Source organism: Cryptomeria japonica, chromosome 1 (genome assembly GCF_030272615.1).
Source record: "Cryptomeria japonica chromosome 1, Sugi_1.0, whole genome shotgun sequence".
Lineage (NCBI taxonomy): Eukaryota > Viridiplantae > Streptophyta > Pinopsida > Cupressales > Cupressaceae > Cryptomeria > Cryptomeria japonica.
In genome coordinates, this window is record NC_081405.1 from 369,738,605 (window position 1) to 369,756,226 (window position 17,622).

General features: G+C 36.4%; 1 protein-coding gene across 1 annotated transcript in view; it reads left to right on the top strand.

The window, feature by feature from the left end:
• The window catches only part of LOC131069107 (uncharacterized), a 98,970-nt gene that overhangs the window by 67,589 nt on the left and 13,759 nt on the right, over window positions 1-17,622 (top strand). The window contains exons 8-12 of the mRNA XM_059218142.1: window positions 4,001-4,204; window positions 4,334-4,858; window positions 5,049-5,258; window positions 5,877-6,065; window positions 15,861-16,045. Coding sequence (XP_059074125.1) covers window positions 4,001-4,204; window positions 4,334-4,858; window positions 5,049-5,258; window positions 5,877-6,065; window positions 15,861-16,045 — 1,313 coding nt within the window. The remainder of the gene's footprint in view (window positions 1-4,000; window positions 4,205-4,333; window positions 4,859-5,048; window positions 5,259-5,876; window positions 6,066-15,860; window positions 16,046-17,622) is intronic.

Consider the following 17,622-nt stretch of genomic DNA (forward strand, 5'->3'; position numbering starts at 1 on the left):
GAGAAGTACAGAGAAGAGAATATCATACTTAGAGAGTATATTGCGGGGATAAGGCGTGAGAATCCCACCCTTATTTCCCCTATTGTAGTTGATCATGGACTACATTCACACTATGAGGCAGCGAGAGATACACTCTTGGAGGTGGAAAAGTGGATTGAGAGTGCAAGAAAGAAGGCGGATGATTTCCTTACTCAGTTTGTCTAGGCATATGATAGGACAATAGGGCTCATGTTTAGAATCCAGTATTTGGAGGGAGTTTGGGAAGAATTCCGGCCTATTCAGGAGAAGACTATTACACGCCTCAAGGCTTTGAAGAAGATTCCTAATTCCACTTTGATCAGAGAGAGCATTGTGCACAGTGGAGACAGATACGATTTCCATGGCTGGTATTGTTCATTGGTTGTGAAGAGATCAACTTATGAGAACGCCCAGTCAAGTTGTATGGAGATGGAGGGATTGATTCAGGACATTCAGATGAAGATCCTTGCCTCAATTGAGTTATTGGGTGTTGATGTTAGTGATGCTAGTGGTTTACACTTAGCCGAATTAAGAGACAAGATGAAATTTATGTATTTTTGTCAGTTAGACTCTTTGAAGAAGAGTCAGATGGATGACTTGGTCTCTTTGTTGATTCATGTTCATAGTTCGCAAAAGCTCATGTCAGATTGGGAGAACACTTTGGACGCTTGCTCGGATTCATTGGATGTGATTGATTTACGGCAGGATACCTTGTCTAGCATTTCGACGGAGGAGTTAGATTCTGTATTGGCTAGATTCTTGGAATATGCTAGGAGAGAGAGAGATGCAGGGAAGAATCTTCTAGAAGATTCTCTATTTGATGACTAGGTATCTTTTTATTGGGCCATATGTTGGTGGCGCCATTTTTGATGTAAACCTTAATTAGGGCAATTCTAGGGTTTTGTTGGCATTATTTTGGCCGTTGATCTTGTATCAATCTTGACCATCCATTTTGTAAGAGACTCTATATATGCCTCCTTGTCTCTCATTTCTAAGAGAGAGTTTTTGTAGAATTGTTGTTATATGCTGCAGCTATTTGAATCTAAATCATTGTTCAATTGTTGGTGATTTTGCTCTTCAAATGTTGTCTTTGCATTCATGGTTCTCAATTCCTCCAAGTTAGATTAAAATTTATTTTCATGTTTGTTAGATTGAGTGAAAGATTTGTTGAATATATTTGTGTGGAATCCTTAATCCATACCACTAGCCTCTTGCCGCTGGTAAGTGCGCCTTGTGTGGTCAAGTGGAAATTTGAGTAAGCTTAACTTCAATTATTATGCAACCTTTGACAAGCATCAACTTGGATGGTGTCAATGTGTGATGGTAATAGTCTGAAAATCCTTAAGTATACCTTAGACGATTGCACTAAGCTCATGTCAATACTTGTTTTTGAGACCTTGCCTAGTTTGATTCCACTGAACTTGTTCATCATTTCCTACATTCTTAGGCTTAGAACAGATTTCCTGAACCCTATTCCTTTTGCCCATTTTTTTAGTAAGAATTAAGTCTAGAGCCATATTGTTAAATCCTAAGTTGTCAGCACACCTATTCCGCATATTTCATGATCGAAGAAGATAATCCTAACATTTGCGTAAGTCCGCAAGTGAACACAACAATTCACATCGACCATTGAGTTACCCACTCGTCAAGCCCTGACATGTAGAAACCTTGGAATCATTTTAGTTGATCTTATCCTTAGCATTTGAGGTGATTTTGTTCAAGAGAGGGTAAATTACCTTGGTATTTTATTCTGAAATGTTATGTGCATAAAAAACACATCAACAGGAAGGTATAACTTGCCTTTGCTGCTATTTATTTCTAGTTAAAATGAAATACAAACATCTAGGGGTATGAACATCTTTCTGGCCTAGAGAGTTCTTTACTTGAGATTGGTGATACAAAGTTGGGGCATGTAGATTTGAATGATTTATGGGAAAGGGTGAATAAAGAAGACATGTCGGGGGAGATGAATCAGTGCAAGTGATTGACTTCCTTGTAGTAGTACGTTGTGTAGAATTAGTGATGGAATGTATGAATCATTACGACCCATAGACAAGGGAAGTGTAAATGGACAATAACAAATCGTTGCCATATTGGATAGGGACGCTTGTAATGTCCCCTACGGGAACCCTACTCAATTTGCAATTTTGCCTGAAATTTCCCTAATTAGGGTTTAGATGATGCTTGGAAATGTGTATTGTTGAATAAGTATCTCAATCTTGAACCTGCAACCAGGTTAGTATCACAAAATAAACATAATATTCAACAATGTACACATAATTTCCATGCTCATGATATTCAAATAATGCCTTTGGAGCTCCATCCAATCAATCCATTGCTAGTGTGAAGTGCTGTGGGAGATCATACAAGGCGCCTTTGAGCCAATCCAACAGTTTCAGGGGCATGGAAGTACAACCCTCTTACTTCCTCCTGCTTAACTCTTTGGAGTTTAGGGGTACGGAAGCACATCCATCATTTGACCTCCCTCTTAACCCAAATGGACCTTTGGCTACTTGCCCTCCTTACATGTACTGTTTCTCCCCTCCACAATAGACCATCTGATTGGTTGGGGTTTTAAAGGATTTGTTCATTTTATCTTATTATGTAAATATACAGATTTAGAAATGTATAATCAGACTTAATACAGCAGAGATGACATTATTAGGATTATATGAAGACTGTTTTGCACATAAATGTATATTTACTCAATGTAGATCGTGCCACCAAAATTAATATGAATACTCAAATTGTTGATAAAATGATATGTATATGTATATCTCTGTCTGAAGGGTACGTGATTGTTTCCCTTGCTGAAAATGCAGATACTTCGATGCTCCTCTTGCCTTGCTTGGAATTTTCTTTAATACTTCTCCATCTGTGGAGGAGAGTGGTGTCTTTTCCACGTGGTGCCTGTTAGTAATGGTAATGACCCTTGGTTCAATGCATCCTTTCACCATAACTAATCCGTCCTTAACTAATGCCAACCAATGCTATCTCATCAGACTGGATATGATTAAAAATCACACATTTAGGCACTTACACAATATTATCGATCAGACACTACTGTCAAATATTGTCTTCTATGTTCCTGTCCCTGAAAGCAGACGATGCAATGTTCAATTAAACTCCATTCGCTGATTAGGTTGTCATGGGGGATTGTCAGATAATGTGATCACTGTAGGGGGCATTACAGGCTATTAAACTTTCTTAATCTTTATAAAAATCTGCTGTTAAACTTATCATTGCTGTTCCATACTGTTGATGTGTTTTTTATGCACTTCGAACACAGAATAAAATACTAATTATTTTATCCTCTCTTGAACAAGGAAACCTTATATGCTAAATGATATGATCAAGTAAGGTAATCCCAAGGTTTCTTTAGTCAGGTCTTGACAATGCAAATGGATAGACTCAGTTGTAATGATGTGATATGCTGGTATCACAAAGGGACTTACGCTTATGAATCGTAGCTGGAACTTGCAAACTAACTTCTCTCAAACAAAGAAAGTTCAAAAGGGATAAAGGGTTTATCAATGTATTTTGGCTCCTAAGCTAGAATTTTAATCTACTTTATAAAACTACATTAGCTTTTAGCGCTTGCAAAGACACTGAAAAGGACTCTGATTGGAATGCCTATGTAATAAAGTTGTATAATTTGACTCTCTTGTATATAATTGATTCCTTGATAATAACGGTAATAAAATTACAAGAGTCAGACGATGGTCATTTAATACCAGGTCAATGTCAAACACTCTTGTTACTTAATTATGATAGAGATTTCCGTTTCTCTCTTTGTTGAGAGAACTCAAGGAAGTGCTTGAATGATGCAAGATTCTTGATGAAAAATAGTTCCTCAAATGTTGTAGCTTGCAAATTTTCTTATTTAGATTCTGTTTTTGATGGATGCATCGCCAAGGGCATTCATTGCTGAACGAATTTTGAATGCATGATTTGGTCCAATTGGCTGTACTTTGTTTTGCAGGCAATTGCTTCTCATCTAAATTTTCCAGATGGAGTTGTTCAGCATTACAGTATGGATGATGATGTAAATGCTATGTTAAGGATAGCGGATATCGTTCTTTATGGATCAGTCCGAGAGGAGCAAGCATTCCCACCGATTCTTATTCGTGCCATGTCGTTTGGACTTCCAGTTGTTGCTCCTAATCTGACTATTATAGAGAAGCATGTAAGAATAAAAGATTCAAAGGATATGAAAGACATGCTGTCATTTTGTTATCGTTTCTCTGTTAATATTTTACTCGTTTTTGTGGTTTCTATATTCATTTTTTTGTGACAGTGAGATAAATATTTTCAGATTGTAGATGGAGAACATGGCCTCATTTTTCCTTCTGGAAACATAAAATTGATGACACGGACAGTTTCTCGTGCAATATCAAATGGTAAATTATCTCACTTGGCACGCAAGATCGCATCTTCTGGCCAGGTGCATGCTAAAGATCTTCTAGCTTCAGAATCTGTTCTTGGTTATGCAAACCTTCTTGAGAAGGTCCTTCAGTTCCCTTCTGAGTCCATGCTTCCTAAACCAATTTCAAGTATCCCAGAGAAAGTGAAAAATGGGTGGCAGTGGGATCTTTTCATAGAACCAAAGTCAGTAAAGGATGATCAAGTTGCTGGAAATATATTTGCAGGGATGGATCAGCCAACTAACTCTAGTATAGTGTTCAGTATTGAAGATCTACTGAAATCAAGGCCAGTTTCCATTGATAGCTCACAATATCAGACCATGACTACAAAAGATGAAATCCCTGGTCCAGTTGACTGGGAAGTGCAGAAGTCCATGGAAATAGTTGAAGAGACTGAGAGGCGAGAGGAGGATGAGGTATAGAATTTGCCTAAGAGAATTCAATACGTACATACATACACTACACAGATGCACACACACACACACACATATATATATATATATATGCTTTTAATATTCTTGAGATATTTTTTTTCCCCAGTTTACAATAGATTGAGTTGTAGAAATGGTATAAACTTAAAGTAGTAACACTGTATTTGTTTTGTAGCTGGAGGAAAGAATGGAGACTCTCAGAGGCACATGGGAAGATGTGTATCGGAATGCAAGGAAGGCCGAGAGAATAAAATTTGAGATTAATGAAAGAGATGAAGGCGAGCTTGAAAGAACTGGCCAATCATTATGCATTTATGAACTTTATTATGGGTCTGGTACCTGGCCTTTCTTGCATACTGGTGCTCTCTACCGTGGATTAAGTCTTGTGAGCTTTCCAAACTTGTACACTCGCATGCCCATTATTTGCTTAAATCTTATTATGTACATCATTTACTTTATAAAATTGGTACATTTTGATCTGTAAAATATGCTTCAATTTATCTACTCTAGTTAAGTGTTATGGTATAGTTTTTGGATGAATTTTCATCTAGATATTACTGTGTTTCTTCTCGCTGCTAAGATTGTTACTCCATTCTTTGTTATCTCCTGGTGGAGAATGTGCTTTGTTGCACTTGAACTTGTCTTGGTTGCATATTGAAGATCATTTAAATGATGGTGAATTCCTTGTTCTTTAAAACAATTGTAGAGTAGTTTATGTTGAAGAATAGGATATATTGAAGGGTGCAGTGTGTTTTACAAAGGTTTATACTTTGGGCACTGAAAAAAAAGTCCTTGGATATTTCTTTCTGCATATTTCTTTTTTGATTCTTGACAGTGTTCGAAATCACTAAATTCTTAACTGGGCCTATTTGATGATAACAGAATTTCAGTTTAGACATTTGTCTCATGTAGCAATGACAAAGTATTGCCATTTTTTTCATTATTACATATATTTTTTCTTTGCAAAGTATTCAAATCTAATTACCATGTAAAATTTGGTTAGTCTGTAGGAGGACGACGGGTAGCAGCAGATGATCTTGAGGCAGCATATCGGCTACTGCTTCTAAATGACAGCTATTATAAAGATGTTCTTTGTGAGATTGGAGGCCTTTTCGCTATTGCAAATAGAATTGATAACATCCACAAGAATCCATGGATTGGCTTTCAATCCTGGCGTGCGACTGGAAGAAAGGTACAAATAGCGGTTGTTAATTTTCTGTGGTAATGGAGTTGCAATTTATACAATATATCACAGAGGCTGGATAGGGCATTGCTTCCACTACATCTTTAGGAAAAGAGAGGAATCATCTCAGTTGAAGGCCTTAATATCAGAAGATAAGATATTCATATAGATTATAAGAAAATGGAGCATAGCATACACCTTAATTGTTCTTTCGTCATTGAATAACTTAGTCATTGCATTTAGAAAACAACAATTGAATTTATTTTTTAACTGAAGTATTCTGCAAGGGTGCATTTGTCATTTCTATAATTTAAGATTTAATAAATACTATAAGTGATACTCCTTCATCGGATGCCATCATGTGATGCATTCTGACATTTGAAATTTAAATAGTCTTGATTGCTTGCCTTTCCCAATCATTGTCGGAGAATCTATGAGGATGAAACATTTCAAGGATCTCCTAATTTGACACCAACCATAGACTTCTCTGGCTGTTAAATGCTGAGATGGTGGTCAATAGTTCTAAGTGACAGCCTTGAATTTATGTAATACTGTTTGAGAACATTCAAAACTTTTATACCAGGGAATATAGTTCTCATTCAATTCCATGTCATGGATTCAATCTTATTAAACCCTATACCTTGAATATCAGAATGTCAATATTAGCCTTGATGGGAATTGATGAAGTCAATATTTCTGCAGATTCAAAATGACAAGAAAAAAAAAACTCAAATTTTTAGGATACAATCAATAAAAACATGTCTGTTCAATCTGTAGATCATTAGAATTATGGTTATTAGCATTTTGAGTTTATGAATGTCAATTCGACCTGGATCACATTTTCTCAGATTTAGTTTCCTCTCTCTTTAAACAGTGGATTCACGAAGAGAGCAATATTTCTTATCTGCTACTCTATGTTCTTATTGAGAGCTTTATGCACTATTTATGGAAGCTTTTGTTTGTGAATTTTGAATCCTTCATTTTGCCTGCAGCCATATTCCACAATTCTCAGGAAAGTGGTATTTGTTTAAATGTGTTTTCTAGAAATGATTTGAGTTCCGTGGGAGTAATTGCCTAAGGTTTGAATCAAATTGCTTGAGAGAGCAAGAGAGAGAGAGAGTCTTACAGTTGCAACTCTGTAGCCCAAGTGCAAAAATGAATAAAAATTATGCTTGCTTTCGACACATACTATTGTTGGTTTCAGGGTTGTTACAATACCAATTATTGCAAGGATCTGCCTTTAATATCTGTATGGCAGCAAAGTTATGGTCGTTGCACATGTGATTTTCATAGCTTGGAGTTGATGTAATTTGATTTCACAATCTCATATGTCTAGCAATCCCCAATCTAGTTGTAAATGTACAAAGCTGAAAAAGGTCTAAATATTTCTGCATTTGTCACATGTTGATTACGGCTAGTTTCAAGGTGGGGGCTAATAACAACTATTACAAGGATGGTTTAATGGAATGAAGTATGCTGTTTGTACATTTCTTGGCCCCTAGAATTTTCATGGCTAGCAATTGATGCGAATTTGGTTTCCCATCTACATGGATCTATTAGCCTTCACTTTTGTTACTTTGTCTATTTCTTAGTCTTAACACATTAAATTCTATTTGGGTCAATAGGTAGTAGGCATAGAATTACTATGCAGCATTGTAAGCTACATATTATGTGTATGTTCCCTGGTGTTTCAGTGCAGGAGATAGTGGGACATATTTCAGGGATGGTGATGGCAGGACATGTTTCCGGGATGGCAATTTTGGGGGCTGGTTGGGTGGTGGTTCATTTTTCAAGATGGTGGAGGGATGGTAGTATTATACACATATGTACTATGTATGTAGGTACACACGTACACATGAATGTATGCATGAATGTATGTATGTCTGCGTGCACGCGTGTGCGTGTTTGCATACATATGTACTTATGTATGTACGTACGTACGTATATACACAAAATTACTTCTAGCATGTTGTTGATTTCATATATATATATATATATATATATATACTTATGTATGTACGTACGTACGTATATACACAAAATTACTTCTAGCATGTTGTTGATTTCATATATATATATATATATACAAAACTACTTCTAGCATGTTATTGATTTCACTTATATATGTATTATACCATACACATATATATACACACACATTTATATGGTATTTGAATGTAATATATATTTACAAAAATTTAATCTAGCATGTTGTTGAGTTCGTTTGCTCTCATCTATTTGCTAACGTTGGAAGTATATCTATACTATGAATTCTAATTAATTTCACTATCAAATCCAATACATGAACTAGATTTAGATGTGTATGTACTTTAATGCATATTCCTTCGTTGTGACTAAAGTTGAATTTTTGTGATCTTACACCAAATTTGAAAGAGCAATATTCCAAGAGTTCACACTGGTTGGAGGATTAACCATTTTATCTCTAAAAAGGATGATAAAAATTTATTAATTATAATTTTCCATTCAAAGGAATTCCTTTCTTGTCTTGGTTTTGTTTAACTTGTAGTTCAAATGGCATGGAACTATAGGTCTCTTTTTGATTGGCAATTTGATTTATGGACATTTGTTGTTGTTTGCATGCAATCAAAGTATCTATTTTTAAAAGTTGGTGGAATTATTTTCATGTTGGGGACACATGGACATCCTTGTGATCTTAGATGTCCTTGGAAGTCTCAAGGATGGCCAAACATCCCATTGGCATTCTGTGCATTCTGGCATCCGTGCTTTTCTCATGCCTTGCAGCAATTGTGGAGCTACTTCTCAATATTGTGGTATTGTTAAATGTTCTAGGTAACATAAATATCCATATCCATTCTCTAGCAAATGCTCCAATAGCAACACAACACACTTTGAAGAGAGATACACTTTTGCAACAAAGATGCTTCAACCAATCAACTTGTGGTTTCTACTAGAGCTCCACCAAGGTCTAGTACATCTTGAAAGATCACAATACCTAACTCATAGATTTACTCATCACATCATCCAATGTGTCATTTTGTAGTGTCCAGACATAGCTATTAGCACGACAAACAAGTTGGCACCCACAAGGCTTATGATAGACCAATTCACATGCTAGCTCATCAAGACATGCTAGCAATTGGTTACACTTAACCATCATCAGAAGATGAGGAACTCATCAAGGAAACAATTCTATTTTTCAAGCACACGGTTCAACTTCCCGACAACCTTTTGATCTCCAAGACATGAATCATTGTAAACTATTCAAACATATCTTTATAACATAGTTTAGACATCAGAAATAGGTAGAAGATACACAACTAGACACCTTTCTCAGAGGTATGCCATGTATGGGATTAATAGATGCATAAAAATATATTTTTGTTTAGTTGTACATCTCCATCTTTGTTTAGTTTAATTGTTTAACAATGTTTACATAGGCTATAACTTATTTGGATTCTCATTGGAAGTTGTTTATCAAGATCATAACCATGGGCCCTAGATTAGCAATATTAGAGTGACTTATTGCACCTTGCATGTCCTTCTATATGTGGTTAAAGTACCCGAGCCTTGGCATCAAGCCCTAGTATCCATTAGAATACTTGCCAGTCTGTGTTAAGATGGCCAAATCATGCAAGAGGAGATACATGTGATGGTCAAGGATGAGATTGAAGAAGCACTCATGGATCAATGAAAGCTCCTATTTAGCCACTTTGTAGAGGTCCTCAAATGGTTGACTTCATAAATCCCTTCATTAAGTGGAGTCTTTGGTGATTGAGTTCCCCATAGATTTTAGGTAAACTTGAACATGCAAATATTCAAGGGTAAGATTGATGCAAATTCTATAAATAATTGGATTGATCACATATAATTTTACTTTTCCACGAATGATTTCACTAATGAGGAAAACATGAAGATGAATCAAATGGAAGATCTGAACCAATTTTAGAGCAATTAATGGAAGCCTTCAAGGATGAGTTTAGTCGTGAGGATATTTATGACTACTACATTTAGGGGTCACAGCTGTAGTAGAGGCATGACTAATTTGTCTAGGTTTATATCAACATCTTTCATGAGCTCTATGCTAGGTTGGGCTCATTTGAGTTAGAGCAGTACAAAGTCCTCAAATACCACAATAGCTTTTGTATAGCAATCCAATCTAGATTGAAACTGAGGAAGATAAAAATGATGGGGGAAGCTTACTGCTTTGCCTCAACAATTGAGGAATTCAAGCAAAAGTGTAAATAGAAATCAACCTTAGCACCCAAAAAAGCCACCACATTTGGACAAGAACAAATTTTCCAAGAATGTTAACTCCTAGTGGGTGAGGAGGGGCAGTGCCCTCAATATGCTTGAGGGGTGGTGATCCTCATGGGCTTCAAGGGCAGTGCCTTTGGTGTGTTCCATGTCATGGTATAGGGTGGGGTAGAGGGGTTGAGCCTACATCACCAATCCCAAATGAGGGCTTTCAAGACTGCATATACCTTCATGGCACATGTCACTTTCATAATTTTTTAAGAAAGCAAAAGCAGTTTTTTTTTTTGAGTGCGTGAATCACATTTTTTCAGTATTTTCCGGCATTTGCTGTGTGGGTGAGTTGCTCGCATGAGCTTGTTGATTCAGTGAGTACTCACCAATTTTTTACATTGTGACTCTGAGTACCTGGGCCACGTAGACTGTAAGTTTTCATTGAGAGTACTTGGCCAGGAAAAAAATTGCAAGTATTTGGCCCATTTGTATACTATGGGCAGAAGCTACACAACCATACACCTTTTTGAAGGGTTTGTCATGTATGTGACTGATAGATGAATAGAAATATATTCTCTATTTATTCTATATTTCTGTCTCTGCTAATTTAATTGTCTAACAAGCATCCATATACACTCTTATTTGGATTCTCATCTGGAAAGTTGTTTATTGGGATCATAACCTTGGGTCTAGATTGAAGAAGCACTAGTCCTGATTCATTCTCTTTTTGTGAAAAGTTTAACCTACTTCTTATCTTTCTTTGTTCATGTCATTTGCTATCAGAGACTGGTTCTTATTTGTTAGTGGCCAGTTGTGACTGAGATCAAGATTTGCCTTGTTTCCGTGTTTGGCATCTCCAAGTCCCTCTTATGGAGCTTCTTAACCTTGTCTACAAACTGAATAACCTGTTATTGTTCTGATGTTAAATAGTTTTGTATTTGTTGTCATCTATTTGCTTTTTCCAACCGTCCAAGGTTTTGAATTCAGACAACATGGTACCCCAGCTGTCTTTTTCATCACATAATAATAAACATATGCAGTAGTTCTTAAAAAGTATGCACACTGTTAACCTCCTGAACCTTCCATGAAGGCATCATTTGTTTCCATTAGCGAAGATTATTTCTTATTGGGACCATCACAAGTAAATGAGTGTAAGTTCTTTAACTTGAATTTAAATATGTGGGGATAAGTAGTAGGCCATGTGTGCAGGTTGCCACAAGAGCCCTGCTAACAATGCTATTATTACAACAGAGGAATCCGAAGGCAATAAAAAGGAACAAGTAGGACAAAAGGCTAGGCTTCATCAAATAACATTCACAGACACATTTTATTACATGATTATAAACCTTACGAAGGTTTGTGTTTGATCATAATAAAATGAATTTCCTGTGAATCAAGAATGTGAGGCAATAAGCTAATAGATTAATTTGATTGATCTTTTATGCCACTTTGACCTGTCACAGTTACTTTCTGAACAAAACATTGCTCAAATTGCTCAAAACATAAGTCATGAACTTGGTCAATTTGAACTATAATTTGGACAAATGAATGCTCAACCTTGAGTCATGGACTCATAAGTAAATAGCAATGCTTTTTAAAATGTATACATGAGGAGTTAGTCCTGGAAAAAGGCAATTTGTAGTAAAGAGGATGTTAGTGGACTTATTTTTCTCTAAGGTCCCGTATGAGTAAAAGTTAAACAACTTTAACCAACCTGATTTATTTACTGGCAGGAGAAAAAATATCGGCACATGGTAGTAGTCCAAGGATTTTTTCATCTAGCAGAAATCTAATTAAATTATGTCAAGTTTACCCCTTTTGTTTTATTTATAATTTTTTTTTGTGCATCTTGTTTAATCATCTTTCTTAACGACAGGCTTTTTTGCCCTTGTACTTTTCTATTGTAAAAGGTTCTAATATTTGACTCCTTGTAACCTACTTTGGTCATATAAGGACATCTGTATAATTACTATTTTTTTTTTCATTCTTATGACCTTAAACTATTGGTTTACAAGCCTTCAAAGGTTTTTTAAATCCTGAAGCAAAGGAAATGATGTTTGCTACAATGTGAATAGCACAATCAATTCTCCTGTAAATATTTTGTCATAGCTTTAGAGTCCACCTTGAGAACAACCTGGCCTTTTGTATATGAAAAAAGAAAAAATGCTAATAGGAAGTGTGCCTTGTAGGTTAAGAATATAAACGAAGCTTCGGAGCTAGAAGTAGAGCAAGTTATGCAATGTAAGCCCATTGAATTTGGGGATGTGTGGCCCATCAGTTGACATGCTCCCCAAACATCACCAGTGGAGAAAAATTTATGACTTACATTTCTCATCACTTTTTGTTCAACAGTTGCGTACACGGCTGCAACCATATGTCAACTCTACAGGAGTAGGATGGTTCACATTAGTGCATTGAAGACCCCCTTGTGAAAATGTAAGAAAGGGTACTATGCATGCTAAACTGCGTATTATACATTCAACCAGGTACAGGATTATCCACCGCAGCTCACCATGTTCTAAATCAACTCACACTCGGAAAAATGGTCTATCAGAGGTTGACTAGCAACTGGATATTTCAGTGCCAAAACTATGCAAAAGATTTGACAAATTAGAAACTTCTTGGTGCCAGGAAACTCCATTATAGGAACATGGACCACATACCTGTCCATATGTAACACAGCCATCTCCTTATTCATTTACTTTCATACCCTAATTTATTAGTCATCCCCATCCCCATCACCATACTGGTATCCCTACATCTCGCAGTTCCCATGTAAAAAACTCAAAATTTTGGAAGTTCAATTTTTTTAGTCTCTCTGCTCATCCTTTTACAAAAGAATGCATTTAGCTTGTCCATTCTATTCGAGTTTGTACCCTTTTTTTGCACCATATGAGATTAGGGGAGCAGGGTAGCTGTGTTTCATTTTTCAGTATAAGATATTTAGAAGAAAAATTCAAAAAATTGAAGACCCCTGAAAAAAGCTAAAACAACCAATGTGCTTGAAACTGGTTTGAAAAGGAAGAAAGCTTTTTTGTAGATTTATTACTGCCTCATGAAGCCTATAAATTTTGGGAAATGCAGCCCTATAATCAATTTTTAATGCAAACTGGAAATTTGCAACCTGAAATACTTTTGAATATGTTCCCCCAATATGCTAAGCTTTTTAATCATTTTGGGCCTTTAAAATCTCCTGATGTGGACTAGTTTTGTATGAGGAAAATCACCCATACTAGTGAAGGGTGTACAATATACTGAGAGGGGGGGAGGGTGTGGGGATGGGTTGGTTAAGCATTAATTGCCATTAATAACTTCTCCAAATATGAACCTTAAAATGCCAATGCAGCACTTACAAATCTTCTTATTGATATAGCAATCAAACAACACATAAAAACGCACATCCACACAAAGAACACCGGCTATACATGGAAACCCAAGATGAAAAAAACCACAATGAGAATAGCTGCTTGGATCTGCTGCCCAAATCCAACCTCACAAAAATAATGAATCACTTACAACATGAAGTAGGCACCAACCTATTGGAGACACCAATCCCCAATTGTGTTTGCAAGCACCAACCTATTGGAGACACAAATCCCCAACACAAAGTTTTGAGCACCAATTCAATAGGTGAGACACAGTCCTACCGGAACACAAAGATATGAATTGCGGACCTTTAAGACTGAAAACTAAGCTTGCGCTTGATCTAATTAACCTTCAGACTCTCTCACACTGCATATGATCTTCTAATGATACTGTACAATGATAGGAATGCAACTCACATTACATCAAATCTGATTGTATATCAATCATTCTGATATTTACATTGAACCCTAATTGCTTAGCACTCCAACGACAACTACTACCTAGGACAGATCCTAAATCAATATAGATATGCATTATAGTTTCAGTTACATTCATATGTTGGCCCAAAACATAGAAACAATATTTGCCAGTCGGCCACAACAAATTCCTTAACCAAATATGTATTAGCCCAGGTCTAATAGCCAAAACGCCAGTCCAGAAGAAAGAACATGCTATGCGGTTCCCAATGTAGCCCTATCTGGTCGCAATTGACATCCACACACTACCTCTAGTGAGCACACACTACAAGCCTTTGCTGCATCAAATCAGAACAACAACTTGGTTAATTAACTCCAGAAACTTTGGAATATGATGAAACATGTGTAGACAAACTCTCCTTTCAAACCGGAGGATATAAATCACAACTGTGAAAAAATGCAGAACTTAACGAGTTACCAAAGCAAGCTCATACATTCTGGATCATAATTCCAGATCACTAACACCAGCATGGATAGATATAATATGATACTAAAGACATTCGTCAACTGATTCCATCAAAATAGCTAGCCACAATACTTCCGCAACTTAAAATGCTCTGATATGGCATGACAATATTATGCATTCTTCATTCTTCTTGATGCCATTGCATCAATGACGGAACTGACCAGCATATCTGACACTCTTTTGATGTCAATGACAACACTCCTTTGACATCAATGACAACATATGTTCAACAACTAGGAGCACATCGCTGAATATTAGGCAATTCTAATCTTTATTGAGCAGAGATACCCTGGATTTTGATGGATTGAACCCTGATATTTGAGTTTTCCATCCTTCCACGTCGAGCAATTTTCCTTGCTTGTAACTTTGCTTTATGCATCCTACATTCACCAAAAGGAATTAATCTAACCATGCATAACCATGCATTAAATGATGGATGCGTATAAATGCAAATGTATGTCAAAGGTCCAAGTTAAACTTGCATAATATCCATGCCTGTCCACATGGATGCAAATCAAATACAGAATGCTATATGCAATGCTGTAAAAGGGGTCTGTATCAAATACAATGCTTTCAACTGCCACCTGTAAATATTCAACTGTTGTTTGATGTTCTCTCATGCTCTTATCTTTGTTGTGTTGTAATTCCTTGAGGTTGAAGGATGCCACAAATCTGTGGTGAATATTCTGCCATGCAAACACAGGCAGATATTGAAGCCAATTTGTATTTAGAGAACCTAGGCAAACTGCATTCTGTTACAGCTTCTGTAATGTACAGAAAATGGAATACTCTGAAGATTTTCCTGCTGCAGCTACATCTTTTATGGATTTGACATTTAATTCACCATGTTTATACATTCCTTTGATAACTACTTGAAATGCCATTTTTATCAGAGGAGACTTCTGCAAGTCTTTCAACTTTTGAATAAAGTATTACATATCCATTCTGAAACTACTTGGCATCTGTCTTGGTGCCTCTGTTTCTGAAACAATGCCTTGTTACCTCAATTCATACTTGAATTTGCATGGAGGATAAACTATACTGTATTGCAAAGCCAGTCTTGCTCAATGTGAGATTTAACAGGGTGGCTTTGTTATATCAATGTAGTGAATGCGAAATTTGTTTTTTGTGGTTGTGTACATTTGAGATTGATTTAATAGCATGCATTAGTTTGACATTGTGTTGGCACATTTATTGAGAGGGGTGGAGTGCCAACAAGACCTGGAGGAACTAATAGATTATGCCTGACTAGTTTATGTCTTGATGCAGGTTTCTTTGTCAACTGAAGCTGAAAATATTCTTGCAGAAGCAGTGCAGTCAGAGAGTAATGAGGATACAATGTATTTTTGGGCCCGAATGGATAGAGACACTAAAAATGGAATTCAGGGAACAGGGCATGAGGATAATAATGATTTCTGGTCATTTTGTGACAGAGTCAATTCTGGGAAGTGCAGGTGCTTTTTTTTCTTGATGAGTATATGCTCTACTGACAAATTCTTGCAGTTTTCATGTTTTCATACCTATAGTTATAACATCTTTTTTGCTTACTCATTCTATCTTTCTATAAAAAGGCTGATTTTAGAGTTGTAGCATTGCAAATTAGTTGAAGCATATACAGGTATGTGAGAGATGAAGAAGTATTTGCTTGTCTTGTGTCCAGGTCTCTCTTTTTTCATTTGCCATAATCTTAATTGAGGGGCTTTTCCACATAAGACTATTTTTGCTTGTACTTAGTTCTATTATTTGAGGTTCGATCGTATCGGGGTTACTACTCTTCTATGAATACATTCCAGTAGTGCTTAGTGTTGAATTTAGCTATGGAGTTCGCCCAAGAACCTCATGGACAAAATCCATCTTGCCAATATATTGACACAGAAAATGTTGCAGGAATAATTTTAATGCTTCTAATCATAGTTGAACTACTCGCGACTCGGCTCGACTTGCCAATCCCCTGAGAAAAAAACTCGGCAAAAACTCGGGAAAAACTTGGAAAAACTCGGCGAAAAACTCGGCAACGTAAAAACACACTTAATTTTAATAAAAAATGCATTTTTTTTGCAAAATTTAATGAGAAGATGCATCTAATGAGTCAATAAATGAAACAAGCTGATTCTAGATATATTTAAATGCAAAGTGTCTACAAAATCGCATCCTCATGAGAAATGCCGATGGCTGGAAGCAAAATAGTAAATAGTTTTTGTAAAACCAAAAGTAAATACAACTTCCTCTTCCCAGCTCTAGCTAAAACTAGTTTCAAATTTTCATCATATTTGAAATTTCATCATTCATACTCATAGTTTCAAACTTTCAACTCTAAAATGTATAATCCCAGGATTTCTTCAATGCTAATTATGTTGTTATATGGAGCCTAATCAGACTCGGAGGTTAAATTTTCCCTACTTCCATCAGTGCTGTTTCCCCCTATATTTTTCGACGGGGGTTTGGGGGCAGCGCCTCTAAGTTGGGGTCAAGGGGAATCGCCGAAGGATCCTGAAATTTGACTAAGTCTGGAAAATTGAAGAATCCTCCAAAAACTAGATTTTGCATTATAACTCCTGGAGGTCCGAAACCACTCTCAAACATCCTGACAGTATATATGGAATATAACTTAAAGTATAAGAAAGAAGAAAGATATTCTTATACTTAAATGTTATATTCCATATATGAATCCTGTCGGACAAACCAAAAAACTCGGCGATTACTTGACGGCATAGTGGGCTCTCGGCGTGGCCCTTCCAAGTGAGTTTCCCCCTTCTCAGTCCAAAACCATATCGAAAAACAAAAAATGCATGTATTTTTTGCCATTTTTGGTTGTTATGCTAACGCGGGCGAGTTTTTCTTTAAAACTCGCCGAGTTTTTGGCAAAAACTCGCCAAAAACTTGGCGAGTAGAAGTCATTACTACTCGCCATGCTCAAAAACTCGGCGAGTTTTTGAAACTCGTCGAGTTTTCGGCGAGTAGTCCATCTATGCTTCTAATATCAAATGATTGTAGTCCCCATGGCGTATTATATGAGTACCTATTTATAGGC